At 34.9% G+C, this 15,161-nt stretch overlaps 1 protein-coding gene across 1 annotated transcript; it reads left to right on the forward strand.

Annotated features, from left to right (window-relative positions):
• Positions 1-4,695: 4,695 nt before the first annotated feature.
• LOC139701140 (AT-rich interactive domain-containing protein 1B-like) lies at positions 4,696-14,385 on the forward strand. Its single transcript, XM_071599716.1, has 5 exons — positions 4,696-4,761; positions 5,187-5,517; positions 6,511-6,557; positions 13,259-13,342; positions 13,999-14,385. The coding sequence occupies exons 1-5, from the start codon at positions 4,696-4,698 to the stop codon at positions 14,383-14,385; spliced, it is 915 nt and encodes a 304-aa protein (XP_071455817.1).
• The last annotated feature ends 776 nt before the right edge of the window (positions 14,386-15,161 follow it).

Consider the following 15,161-nt stretch of genomic DNA (forward strand, 5'->3'; position numbering starts at 1 on the left):
GTAATCGTTCAATTTTTCCTTTCCAGGAGAGGTGAAAAGTAAGTTTCGATGACTTCAAATATTGACAGTCGATAGTAAAAAGCTATGGAAATAAACCCTGGTCGATAAATAGAAGGATATTAACAACAAATATGAGGTCCCATTATTAAATAAACACTTTTTGGCAGGATTCCCCGTTTTCAAAACTATAACATTTATTTATAGACGTTTATTCCTTCCGAATACAATAAGAAACCTTTTTTTAACAAGCACCGTTTCTATTTTAAACCACCGGGCGCTTTTTTTGGTACTTATATTATGGCACGCAACCGTCCCTGAAGAAAAACGCGCGCCCTAGCATGTGGGCTGAGCTGATTGTACGAGACGTATACTTTCAAACATCTCTGTAATTTCAGTCGACCAATACTGAACAAATACTTCGTCGCAACTAGTACCATAAGATAGACAGAACGTGCTCGTAAATATGAGGCATGATATGATCGATCATTTCTTTCCGTACTTCCAGACTCAATACGAAATTGCATGGATATAGCCGTGCAGCTTCATTGGGAAAACTTGGCGATCCATATCATGCAGGGAAGTAAGATTGAGATTATGAAAGTAGTAAACATTTCATGGAAACACGGGAAATACATTAAGGTTTCTTTAATAAATGGCAGTGAGTTGCTGGTATAGTGGCTGAAGGTCACTATACCAGCTACAGTAAAAATACTAGTGGAGAAGAGAATATTGTTGGATGGAAGCACGGAGCACATGGAAGCAAGAACACATGGGAGTGGGAGGTCAAAGGGGTAAGATTTCGGATGGAAGAACTTCGCCAGTTCCGGTCACGTTAGTGAAAGCCGAAACGAATCCTCCGAGAAGCGGGAGGATCGTTCGTGAGAAAATATGTTCCTGTTAAGGAGGGTGGGTCATGTCAGGAAGGACGATTTTAACCCACTCCCTGATAACCATAAGCCAAAAACGTTTGAAATTAATGATTAGGCTGCAGCGTTGGGATTGTGAAATGTGTCGGAAGTGAAGAACATTACTAAACAGGTTAAAATTCGAAACGTAAGAAGTTACAGCAATATATATATATATATATATATATATATATATATATATATTAATACATATATTTTATTATCACTAAATGGTTTATTATATTGTAAAAGCATATAGCTAATTTTGCATATAGCGTTAGGATTCCCATAGGATGCACGGTAGGGAAACGATTTTTTTCCTCATCGTTCTTCAACACCGGGAGCTATATTTTACTACGGTAGGACAAGAAACAATGTCTACATATTTGACTCGACAAATGTATTCCACTTTAATGAAAATTTTTCCATTCTTTCCTTATAATTATTTTACTACCATTCCGATAAACAACCATTTTTAACTTTGAAAGTGTTATTGGTAAGTTACCTAAATTTTAAATTATATCATTTTCAAAAGTGAAAAATGAGACATGTCACAGATTTCCGTCTAAGATGAAAAATAAAAGCTTTTAAAGCTATGGAAGGATTTCATTTCGATTTAACGAATAGATTTCTATCAAAAATTTTCCCAAGGAAGGTAACATTTATATTAAATAATAATTTACTAAAACATTTTAAAAGAGGTCATTAGTAACCTTTTCTTCTTGTATGGCATAGCTTCTTTCCAATCTGGAATCTATAAAAAACCCATTCTTTTATTTTAGCATTCCAACATAATAAAATAAATTGAATTGAAGTTTCCCATTAAACAACGGTTTTGCTAACCTAAACGCCTATACTAAACAACTGCCTTTTTTACTCAGTCCATTACTCATCTATCGGCATACATCAATCCATCCAAAAATAGTTTAACCTATTCTGTGTTTTCAATGCCTACCCAATAACAACCTTCTGTACCTAAATTCAATATTCCATTGCCTGTAAAAATCAGTACCTTTAGAGTTTCCTCCAAATTTCCCGAAAATTCTCCCACAATTCTCTCACGACATATACATCTCTGTCAACACTTTATTTGTCTTCGTCTACTGCCAGCTCAGTTTCCTATCCTGATGTATTCTCCAATTTCAAGTGTTACCGAATTTTAAGTAACAGAACTTAAGGCATATAAACGCGGGCTTGATAACAGTAGTAAATATGAGAGAAACGGACCAAGTGGGAGGTATTAACCTCTTAAAATTTATCTTCTCGGTTAACTTCTATAGTCAACGAGGGTATTTAAACGAGAAATTCATTCAGTAAAATAACAATAAAGCCAACTTCTATTATAATTTTCCTTGGCTTTTGATTCCAAATTTTTAATCATGGGTTGGCTAAAAATTATTCCTGGAATGCTGTGAAAGTGATATCTCACGACTTTAATATTCAGATCGAAAGCAGCTAAATGGCATCTCGGTATTCCAAATTACATTAGGAAACGTGAAATAGAAACTAGACAAAAATAATCATTCCACGAAAACTGAAATACAGACTTGTTATTTTACTTGTGTTTTTTTAACGCTTGGTTTTGGTCGTGACACCAAATCACTCTCGCTATTTAATCTACATAGCACGGGTTTAGGCCTCACAATTTTCTTAACTTTCACAACTGTTTCTCACAGGGGCATCTTTAGAAGTCTACATGAGAACGAACAGCAATATCATAGTGTCACTGCGACTTATTCTTATTTTACCAGTTCCCATGTTCGTTCTCTTTTTAATAGTTCCATGAAAACAAAAGAATAAGGAAACATTCACGCAACGTTTATCTTTTTTACTTTTTTTCGTCGAAAATAGTCCAAATCCCTCAAAAACCGATGATTTGGAATAAGCTATTATATAACTTATAAAAAAGAAACAGATTTGGTTTTCCTACATCGCAACAGACTATAAGACATTTCGCATTACAGAATACGGCGCCCAAATTTCTCCCGCCCTCTTCCCCCTTTTACCAGAAATTCCAATTTGCTTTCCCGCCTCCAATAAGCGCAGCGTTGGTTATTTCTTGCTCCCAAAAGGCGCGTGTCCCTCCCACCCGCTCTCTGGTCATGAGCCGGTGAACACAGTCCACCCTCCAAACACTGAATTCCGCAACTATGAGAGCAATCCGTTCCTTATGTTACCCATCCTCCTAAAATATCGCCAATCACTCAGAGCTCTCATCAAAACGCACCTTCCCCTCCATCGGTGACCCCCGCCCATGGCCCAGGCTAGTATAAAATCCCAGCAGGGTGGTGTTCAATCATCAGTCGTCTAACGAATAATTCCAAATCGATCGACAACGTAGCAGCGGAGAGAAACAGCCAACATGCAGATCTCACAGGTAACACACAATATGAGTATAATTAATACGAGTTCAATAATACGATCGGAATGGTGCAATGACTATCTGACCGTCTTCCTATGCCGGTAATCACGGTTCGACCCTCAGAGGTGGCGTACTTATAGAAATCTGGTGCCTACTCGATTACCGTATCTAAGGAATTCCAACGGCAACAATTGGTTCGTGTCATGAGCCTTTTAAACATTGTTTTTCTCAAAGCCTTCCGATAGAAGTAGGATAATTCCCAAAACAGGTTTCTCATACCCGTTTCTCCTAATTTCGAACCTTCCTTACTCAAATAATTCCTGAATATCTCTTAATACGGTGCGTGTCAACTAAAGCAAAACAACATGATAAGAACACTTTTCCTAAAGCGAAAATATGTTCGTGATTAACTCAAAATCCTTATGCTCTGCTGCATAATATACGTCAGTAATAGATTTCATGATAACTTGCCTGCTTACACATTTTCAAATGGGAAATAAGATAAAATGTATACAAATAGAAACAAAGTGGAGGGCCATTATGCGACAGAAGACCATAGCCCATAGATTATTAGATGGAAATTTTGTCAAACATTTCGTTAGCCTAATAGTTGGAGAAATATTTTATTTCCACTCCAAGGATATTTCGAGTAGAAATATTGAGAGCATTATTAGATTTATTGGTTTCAATTGAAGCATTAACCAACACAGATAACGGTCTTCATTCTGACATTCCCTCATTAAGTATTATTATAAGTATCGGCTATAAAGAGGCAATTTTTCACCATCTTTTGAACCATATGGAGGAAAAGTTTGTACTCGGAGAAAGTACTTTGTGTTGACTTTTAGAAATCATTGAAAGTGACTGATTCCTGTACACATATCCATTTTCAAATTTTAAAGATTGCTTTCAGGGAAATAAAACCGTTGCCTCATCTATGCGGTTAAGTATTTTCCCAAATGTATATATTTACTTAAAGTACTCTTCAATTCAAAAGTAGGTTTTGGATGTTACCGAACGAATACGACCTTAGAGTACCGAAAAATATTACCGAGTGAAAATTAGGTCGATTGATTCAACAAAATATCAAGAAAAAAGGTTTTCGTCAAAAATAAATTCCTATCACTATTTGAATTGCCCTACCATTTCCATCATTCAGTTATGTAACATGAGTATTGTACATGCAAAAAGGGCAACATCCAATGTTATAGGATGATTAAAATAGCAGGGTTCAAGATAATATTATACTTAAGTGGGATTAGGATACGAATGAACTATAGACATGACTCAATGCTGCTTGCATATACTCGTATACATTGATTGAATTTGTGATTTCCTGAGAAAAATACATATATTAATAGTGGTTTCTGTTACTCTCTAATACTTGAAAAAATATGAAAATTTCAGATTATTATCCTCGTCGTGGTGATGGCAGCTGCTTGCCTGGCAGTCCCAGGGCACCATGGTGGTTATGGACATCATGTTGATTATTATGTGAGTTCTAGAAAATCATATCTGACATTCCCTTAAAACCTACTCCTCGAATTGCAATAATAATTTTTTTAAAATTATTTATTCTAAAGTTAATATTTGTAAAGAATGTGTATTACCTCAAAATATAACGCTAAAAGACCTAACAACATAAGAAGAGTTATCGATTTTTTTCAATTTGGAGACAAGTTTTCATTTTTGTTTAGAATAGGCAATTTTAGGTTCTCAGTTTTACATATATGATTAGTATGTGACAAGAATGTTGCCAATAAATAAGGTAACTGACGGTTTAGGAAACAGAATCTTTCATGAAGGGAACTGATTCCGGCAAAATTAAAATGTGTGAAAGAAAATTCTTTTTTTAACGGCGCACTCATTGATGCACATGAAATGTATTTATTTCAAAATTCACATGATAAAAATTCCAGGCTCATCCCAAGTACAATTTTGACTACGGAGTGAGCGACCACAAGACCGGGGACAATAAGAACCAGTGGGAGACAAGGGACGGCGATGTAGTCAAGGGATCTTACAGCCTCCACGAAGCCGACGGCACCATTCGAGTTGTCGAATACACCGCAGACAAGCACAATGGATTCAACGCCGTCGTCAAGCGACAGGGCAAGGCAGTGCACCCACAGCATTACGCAGCTGCTCCGCACCACGGAGGATATGGTGGTTTCGCTGGTGGTTATGGAGGACACCACGGAGGTGCCACTTCTCATGCCAATGGGAACAACTTTGCTTATGCTCACCACGGTGGACACCATTATTGAGAAACACCATTTCTCCTAATTTATAATTTATGTAATTTAAAACTCTAAGGACTCTCCCCTTCACTTGTTTAACAATCGGTCTGATATCTTGTTTTTTATTGTTTTATGATACTGATTTGATAAATAAAAAGTGAATAATATTTTACACATCTTTTTGCTTCTGCTTTGGTGTAAATGTCATCTTCAAGCTAAATAATTTACCCCTTTTGGGTGCTTCGAGCATGCATGATTTGGGTGCGAAAAACGCCTAAGATATGGAAGACAATGATAGAAAATGATATCATAACATGGAAGAGGACGTTTTTAGAAAATTGTTTAGAATATCTTGACCATAATGTTTATGTGCGGAATGTACATATATGTACGAAATCCATCACAAAAACATAAATTACCAAACGATGGACGTCCTAAATCACCTTTTTTCGCTCATTCCTTGGTTTAATGAACCAGAGTATTATGACGTTTATTCGTTTTATGAAGATTTACCAGATTTTCCTCTGAGGGACAAATAAAAAAGAATAGTTCAGGAATCGCAACACTGGGAAAATAGTTCGAGTCATTTATAATGGTAGTAAGAATAATTTGATAGGTCAATGATGAACATTGGTACCATGAAATTCTGGTTTCAAAACGTAAATTTTATAGTTAATATTGAAATGTTATTTAGTTTACTAAAAATGAACTTTCATCACTTGATAAACATAACAGCTTTAGGTTTAAATTTGTGAAATGATTTCATGATTACGGTAAAAAAGAAACTTTACACTTCCAAATATAGATATGGAAGTGCAAATTTTCTTTTTTTACCCTCTTCATTCCGCCAATTGCTTAAATAACTCAAGTTTTATAGACTATATAACTTTGCATGAGGAAAAAATGAAAATAATCTTTATTTAACTAAATGTAAATGTAAAAGATTAATGCGCATGAGCATAATTTTCAGGAGATATGATTGACTGATTCTTTGAATTTAAAGGTGAACCTATTTGTTATAATCCAAAACCCCAGTGCCTATCTGCTTTTGTAAGCCCACTACTATTTTTATTCCTGCGGCGTGCAAGGTAGAAGGAACGAACCCAAGTACATTTTAATTCTTGAAATTTGAAATATACACATTTTCTACACAAGATTTCCTTTTGCTAGTAATCGAATCATCCGCAAACTCCTAGGCCTATAGATTACGTTTTTCTATGCCACTCCGTCAGGGTGAATTAAAAACTATGTTTTCCCATAAATCCCTCTAAATTGCACAATTTATTCTCCTATTACATGATGTAGAATAACTATATTGACTTAGCCCATTAATTAATGCTCATTTTAATTAATACATTAATTTTAAAGATAGAGAAAAAGTGAATTTATGACTGAAGCATACAATCTTCCTTGAATAAATCAATCAGTTCTGCTAGTCACTCCACGATGCATAAAGTTGCTGATTGTTTTAAAGCTTTATTATCAAACTCGTCATTTACATATTTTTATTGGAACGATAATATGCAGATAAAGGTGCTTATCCTAAGGCTCATTTCAGCATCGTTAAACTCATGAACCAAAAATTAAATTATGTGAATTCAAAAATATTGAAAAACAAATCCCATCGACGGACTTTATACGAGAAGACTTTCTCCTTGATTCAGGAGAGGAAAGTTTCAACGCCTATCACTTATAACCCCCAGAAGCTACAACTAATGGTGCGAATTGCAAAAATGTGTATTGCGTGGACAGCATCTGGATACATTACTTCCCAAGGGCTTCCGTGATGTTAACAATCCATATGCAAAATAAGTTTAGATCGATGCAAAACTCAAGAATATAATGTGATAAGCAAATTACAGGGGATCAATTGAAAATTCGAACAAAAAAATGATAATACTATGGCCATTTTTACAGCAATAAGTGATATTATAATTGCAGACTCCACCATCCATGATCTACTGGGCGATAAACTGTAAATAGTCAGCGAAATAGTGATTCCAGTGAATAAAACACCAGAAAACGGCGAGAGAGTCCCGTAAAATGGTGTTAGGGTTCAATGAATGTAGTGAACAAAATTTGTCTCTCATAGGGAAGCCCAGCTAACCGCAAGGCTCAGTAGCCTGAGAGAATATTTATCAGAAAAAGAATAGTTTAAATACGTACGTCATCTGAGAATCATCTGTACCCTTAAAGTTCTTAATGTTATCGAAGAAAAGACGTTATTATTTTAGAATTAAGCTATAGTTAAATGTCTTGCTTCTCTGCCTTCACAAATATGACGTGCGTTCATTTTACGTTTTATTTTCCCCGAATACAAGTATTTCATTGTGTTAAGAAAACATAGGTGAAAAATGTTTATTGTAAAAATGGAGAAGGCCATTTTAAATACAATGAAATTGTGTTTATTTTTGTCCTTCTTGACACTTTTTAGAATTACAGGCCTGTAAATGTGGCGTTTTGTTGCAAACTCTAACCAGAGATATTGTTACATAGCATAATAATATAATTCTACATGTTCAACTCAGGAATATGGCTACGCTAATTTGTTTCATAACATTTTTTTATTTGTCGATTGCTTTAATTCATTGGTCATCCAAATGGTCGGCGTTTTGAAAGCTAATACTTTCTCTCCTCCTATGTGGAAGATTTGCTTATCGCTCATTTTTCCTTAGCCTCTTCCTGCCAAAGATGCAGTTCCTGTAAATTTGAGTCACGATGAAAGTAACGATGACGATGCATACCAGGTTATTCCGCAGAAATGTTCAGGTTATCACAAAGAAAGAGAAGGAATCCTTTGGAATATAGAAACCTTAGCCTTTTTTATATATTAACAATGAAAAATAAATATTGGACGATTTTCATAGTCAAAAACCCTCATTTTGGGTCTGGTCTCTCTATGATACAGCATTTGTTTGGCCAAAATTGGAAAATGCTGTAACAGAAAATTGAAACTTTTTCAAAGGCAGCATTGAGTTCGTAGTGTGTCTGTCCCTTTCGAAGCTGATCCCACTCCATGACAATATTATAAGGTAACACATGACCGCATCAGAATTTGAACGAAATATGGAGAATGTTTTGATAACGCACCTGTTTAATATCTTGTATGTTACTTCATCCAGGGGAATGACTACCTCCTGCAAGTCTGGAAAAACCCTATTTGCTTTCCCTCTAGACCATCAAAAAAGGTAAAAAATGGGTCTTCATTTACACAGGTAGCATCAGCCCCTTTTGAAGTCTGTGTATCCAGTTGAAACGGAAGAAATACACATTCTCTATGAATTGATTTACCAAGCTTTACTTCCATTCACGTTTTGAGATCGATTCAATCATTTTGGCTCTATAGTTATTGAAAATTAAAGAGTAAAAATTTGGAAATAATTAATGGTGAATATTTTGGAAAAACGGCTTTTATTTAAATAAATTATAATTGTAACTACGCAACTAAATGTTTTTGTAGCTTGCCTAACTGAAATATTCCAACGTAGTAGCCTCACAACTCCTACTCATTTTTGCAACCCAATTTGAGTGGTGTTTTTAGATACTAGTTTACAACAGCTGCAACGGCTAAAGTTCTTCATTAATGGTGATACCGGAATCCTTCTGATTCATCTTTCGTTGTGAATCAAAAATAGTTCAGACACTTTAGGATATTGAGTAACATTGAACTAATTTATTGTTGATATTGGCCTATTTTTGCTTTAACAAACAGTTCAAGGATGAGTGAGGGACAAAAAACATGTTTCTATAGTAAATCTCATAAGTTCTACGGGCCATGAATTGAATACCTATTCCGGGGTTCACCTTGATAATTTAAAACGGAGATTATTGAAGAAGAAATGGAAAATAGCTTATGATTTATGGCCTTCGTGGTCCGGGGAGAATGGGATACCGGGGTGTGCCTTGCTTTAGTTCTTTTATGCGTACCAGCCCTAGGTCAATATTTTTTTTCTCAAGAAATATTGCCCAAAACATTTCTCCTGCAATTAAGTTCCATGGATTACTCGGTGAAAGGTAAGCCTTTTCAGTTTTAAATTTGCTCTTATTTACTGAAAATTTAAAAATTTTAACAATGGACGCAAAATCATTTATGTTTGAAAAATATTCTAGTTACGGCACCTTAGTAAAAATTAATTCATTGATAATCCATACATTCCTAAACGACTCATCGAATAGGTAAACTCTTCTTAAATTTAAGGCGGACATTAGACCGAATGCTTTGAAAAAACCGTAAGTATGAATACATAATTTTACCGAGATGTTTTTCAATGTATACATAATTGAGATCTTTCTCAGATTTGGTGAAGCGTTCAAATTAAGAAATACAAGTTAAAACTACTACAGTACTACTCATATATACACTTATATCACTGCCATTCCAAATAAATGTCATTTCAACAAATCAATTTAACTATTATTCTATCCATGAAAAGGTGTATATAGAATGATACTAAAGAGCAATTTTAGATTTAATATCAAAAGATATTTGAGTTAAAATACATTACTTTTCTAAGTATTTTCTCTAAGATTTAAAAGAATAAATTCATGAAATAAAAAGACGAGGAGAAAAAATTTAGTTATTGCATTTATTATAACACCGGAAAAATACTCTTAAAGGTGGGTGCCGAAAGAAAAATTGAATAAGATTTGTGAAAGCTACTTATTTGAAAGATATGAAAACATTAATAAGTACATAATTATTAGAAATTTTTAAATATACTCGTCATTATTAATTTGCCAATAACTCCGATACCTGATTATTCTGTGATTAATTTAAGTGGAAAAGATTGCATCGATCATCAAGGTGAGATGAGAGTGGATTTAGTAATCACTCTGGAGAAAAAATACATTCCTTCGGATCAATGACTGTACTCTAAGACTGCAGAGGAGCCTGACGACACCGGCGTCGTTCGAGGCCATATTTTTTCTTACTCTTTAGGGTTAACTAAAGAAATCGGGAAAACGGTTTCAGGATTAAAGGAAAAAATAAATATTAGAGTAAATAAAGCTTCATGGAACAACGCTCATCGAATGAAAGAGATAAAACTTTGCCGTTGATATCCATTAGCATCATATAAAAATACTGACTGTAGGAAAAATATATTTATCCGTATTTGAATAACGCAATTTGTATGCATAACGTGATTAAATAATGCAATATTATGACAGTTATACTTAAGAACGACTGATTGGGACAATTGCCGAGGGAAAACTAGCAGGAAAATTCTAGTGAAAAGATAAGCATAAGACGACATTAAAAAAGATACCATAAGACGAATAAACATTTTTGTGACGCAAATAGAATCGCCTACTAAAAAAGGGTAGGAAAAAATGAAAGTAAAATTAAGGAAAGTTGGGCATATGTACTTGCATTGCTTACAAAAATTGAGTGCACTTCATTGATCACGGTATAGGATGTAAATGGTGTAGTCATCAAGTCGAGATTTATTGGAAAAAAATTTATAACTATGAGTATCTTGAGAATTTTTATCGTTGCCTGAAAAATACTATCCCTTACGCGTCGGTTATGGAATGAAATAGTATAGTGATGCTAATGCCGGACTATATAAAAAATTACGGCATTTATATTTTGTTATGCCCGAGAATCGCCAGCAATTTAATGAGTTTCTTTACTATTTTAATACAGTGCCCACTCTCCACAACATTTAGCGAAAAATACACAAGCCGGTATGTGTTTATTGATGCCTTTGTTGAAATAAATTTTTTTTATTTCTTCATGTGCAAAGGTAAGGTAATTCACACTACTTTGGGACAACGTTTCCCAATTTTTATACATTTCTAAAGACATAAAATCAGTCGGTTTTAACAGATATCATGACCGAGTGAAAAACAACAGCGTAAAGCGTCACATTCGCCGTGAAAAATTCATTTTGTGGCAAAAGGGAAAAACGCAGCCACCCGTGCGACGGTTTCGTTTTTATCAACTCTTCACCAGCGACTCGCGTTGCGTAACGAAATGTCTCTAACCCGCTTCTTATTTTCTCTTGTCTTTTTTTATGCTTTATCAAACACATAACATCTCGCCAGGTGGAGCACATAGGACTGTCCCCGTCTCCTACTCTCCTTCCATGCCTATGGGCACAAGCATTGCAACGAAGTCTTTCTACACACCCAAGTCGTTAATGATTGGACCACACCCCGTGGGGGAAGTAGGTAAGTGTCCATTTTAGCGTGTACCTGTCACCGAATCACACCCCCTGCAAAGCAAGGGTTTTTGCGCCCCTCTTTTCTTCTCCTACTACAGATTTAACATTCCATAACCCCCTTCCTTTCAGCCCTTTCCCCCAATAACATACATTTCGGCGATTCTTTGGAAGGGTGTATAAATAACCGAGGTTGACCAGTTGAAAGCATCAGTTGTCAACGTTTCAACCAGTGTTTCAAGTCGGGCATTGGAATTACTCAGACACCATGCAGATATCTCAGGTGAGAAAACAACGACGTTTACAGGGGACTGTTCAATAGTTTTCATTCTAATACTGGGGACCGCCGAAAGATTTCTTTCCCTCAGGACTCAAATGTCTGAATGCATAAAGATTCTTTTCAGCTAGTTAATTACTCTAAGCTTATAGTAGGGAAGCCTTTATGTTAGTATCATTCTACTTCTGGCTTGTAATACAGGTTCTAATAATGAACGTTTCAAAGCTCAGGCATTTGTGTAAATTTAAATTATAAACGTATTTTATGCTCAAAATTCATCTCAGAATAAATGTCTTATGCCATAAAATATGTAACAAAATATACCTAGAATTAAACGTATTAGTTTTTGAATGGAGAGTTAGAGTGGTCTTCTTTTGTAGATTGCATAACATGAACTATAGCTGCTAAGCCATGGATCATGTCGTTGAATTGGACGTTCGCATTGCATACATAAACTTTGAGCATTAAAAATCTGTCAAAATAGGGTTGAAAATAAATGCAATAGTTCAATCTGTAGAGGTAAGTCTTCATAAAAGATGTGTACAGGTGAACAAAAATAAGCAGGAAATAATACTTACTAATGCCAAGTGCTTGAGATAGAGACTTTAGCTGAATGCCATGCCGACACTGGTGCGTAAGTCCTACTACCCATTATTCCTGAACTGGGTTCCTATTCACAGCATTTTATTCCCTATTTTCCGGTGTCGGTACAAATATTAGTATCATGGCATATGCGCGTTTATCTCAAAATTAAATAATATTTTTCTGTGTCCTCTCCTTATGAGCTTCTTTGCATAAAACTGTTACATTCCCGTTGTATTTAACAACCTTTATCAAGGGATTTTTAATAATATAATCAAATTATGGGTAAGGATTGTTATTAATGAGACATTAATAACAATTAAAATAATTGAAACTAACCTTCACTGGAGCATAAGGAAAAAATGACGAAAAAATTGTATAATTCACTATAAAAATTTTGTGCTTCCATAAATGTTCCTTTTAGTATATCGTCTCTTCGAAGAAAAATGCCTTATGAGAGCAGCGTAAAGCAGCGGAAGAGATAAAACTGAGAAAACAGGGTCAAACAATGGGAAAATGGAAAAGTAACTTTCCTCAATTAAGACTGCGGTGTAGCTACTTAAGGGGGTATATTTTCCAGCCATCGATATTGACATGTCTAGGGATAATTGAGGGCTTTTCTTTTAGCATTTGTATCACACTCGCCGTAATACGTATCTGTAAATCAGACAATGAGACCAGCACAATTATCTTGAGCAATAAAATGGAATTTATTCCTGTAATTTTAGGTTGTGGTCTTTGTTGGACTAGCAGTTGCCTGTCTCGCTTTCCCAGATGGTCATCATGGTGGGGGACACCATGTGGACTACTACGTAAGTACATCCATACGTTAATATTGTAGGAGTAAAATTAGATACATTTTCTAAGAAAATTCCTTTTTCGATAGGCATTTTAAAAATATTGAAAATACCTAATTTGTACGAAAACCTGCAAAAAAAATGAGTAAAAAGACCTGGTATTAAAAGTTTCATTAAGATGCATAATCATATACATATTCATAAGAGATACAAGTTATTCCAAATGAAAAATTCTTTAAAATTGCAAATATTTATGATTTCGCCGAAAAACATGCATTTAACTTTGTATTCAAGCAGCCGTTCATTGCATTACGTTTATGGCTTATTTCGTGTGAATCTTATAGAAAGACTGAAATATGAATCAAACCTATTCAACTTTTCTCATCCATTCCGACATCTACAATGCTTTATAAAAAATAGGTTTCAAGAATCTGATTAATTAAGGTATTCGTTCAAAACATTTTCATGACTAAGCTACTACTCTATTATTGCTTTAAAAAATAACGAAAAAACCATGATTTCAAAATGTTTTTTTTTGATATTTGCATAAACTTATGACCTAACCTCAAATAATTTACTGTATTTTTTAATGTCGTAGTACGAAGATTTTTTCAGTTAAATCTATATCCTAAATCATTGACAGATATGCATTTTTCCTTGCGAATTTTCAGGCCTATCCCAAATATAACTTTGACTATGGCGTGAGTGACCATAAAACTGGAGATATGAAGAGCCAATGGGAGACAAGAGACGGTGATGTAGTCAAGGGCGCTTACAGCCTTCACGAACCCGACGGCACTATCAGGATTGTCGAGTACACTGCTGACAAGCACAACGGATTTAACGCCGTCGTCAAGCGACAGGGCAAGGCGGTGCACCCACAACACTATGCTGCACACCACGGAGGATATGGTGGTGGTGCCGGCGGCTACGGAGGAGGACACGGGGGTGGAGCGGGCGGCTATGGCGGTGGACACGGGGGTGCCACTTCTCACGCTAACGGAAACAACTACGCCTTCGCTCACCACGGTGGACACTACGGTGGACACCACTACTGAAGCAAGGATGTCCGGCTGTCAAAATATTTTTGTTTACCCTTTTGTTAAACCAACTCATTTTTCAATTTTATTATTCATTCTACATTGCCGTTTTGTATAATCTACAATTTTGTTTTATTTATCATGAATTATGTGATTAAAAATGTTACAAACAATTCTGATTTTTCAAAATTCTAACAACCCTATCATCATTCCTAATGAATATAATATAGTTTCTTCGTAAACTTACAACCATTAAAAATGTTTCCCGGTACACCCTATCTGAATTTAAAATTATTTACCGACTTTATTTATTTATGAAACATTTTCCGACTTTTCCCCTCCCATTTTGAAATATAGTGATACTATTATAGTAGTGATTAGATAAAACTAATATAGTATCTAACAGATATTTAATAATTAGTTTTATTTTTTATAAGAACAATGAAATAAAATGTGACTAAGAAAAAATCACGAAGATTTTGGAAAAATTGTAAGAATAAAAGAAAATGATGACCGGAGAAACCGGAGTGTGAAAAAGTCGAATTAAATCTTGAGTATATTTATCACGACGATCTTTGGTCACCGCGCCTAAAATATACCATTGAAACATCATTTTTAAAGAAAAATTGACTTCTATAAAACCCTGTTAGCATATATTATAATCATATATAGACCGAATCGTCAAAATATATTGATAACTTTTATGGTATTATTATTATTAGGGTTACTTCACTGTTCAATTTTTTCTTCATATTTAATCGAACTGAATAGTCTGCGCAGGCTTTTGTAAAGGA

The sequence above is a fragment of the Hetaerina americana genome, unplaced genomic scaffold (genome assembly GCF_022747635.1).
Source record: "Hetaerina americana unplaced genomic scaffold, ioHetAmer1.1.p SCAF_11, whole genome shotgun sequence".
NCBI lineage: Eukaryota > Metazoa > Arthropoda > Insecta > Odonata > Calopterygidae > Hetaerina > Hetaerina americana.

Excerpts from the sequence above, each read along its gene's own strand:
- LOC139701140 (XM_071599716.1), top strand. The coding sequence starts at position 4,696 with ATGGCAGCTGCTTGCCTGGCAGTCCCAGGGCACCATGGTGGTTATGGA. Across the intron at positions 4,762-5,186 it reads GACATCATGTTGATTATTAT|GCTCATCCCAAGTACAATTT; the intron begins GTGAGTTCTAGA and ends TAAAAATTCCAG. Across the intron at positions 5,518-6,510 it reads CTTTGCTTATGCTCACCACG|GTGAACCTATTTGTTATAAT; the intron begins GTGGACACCATT and ends TTGAATTTAAAG.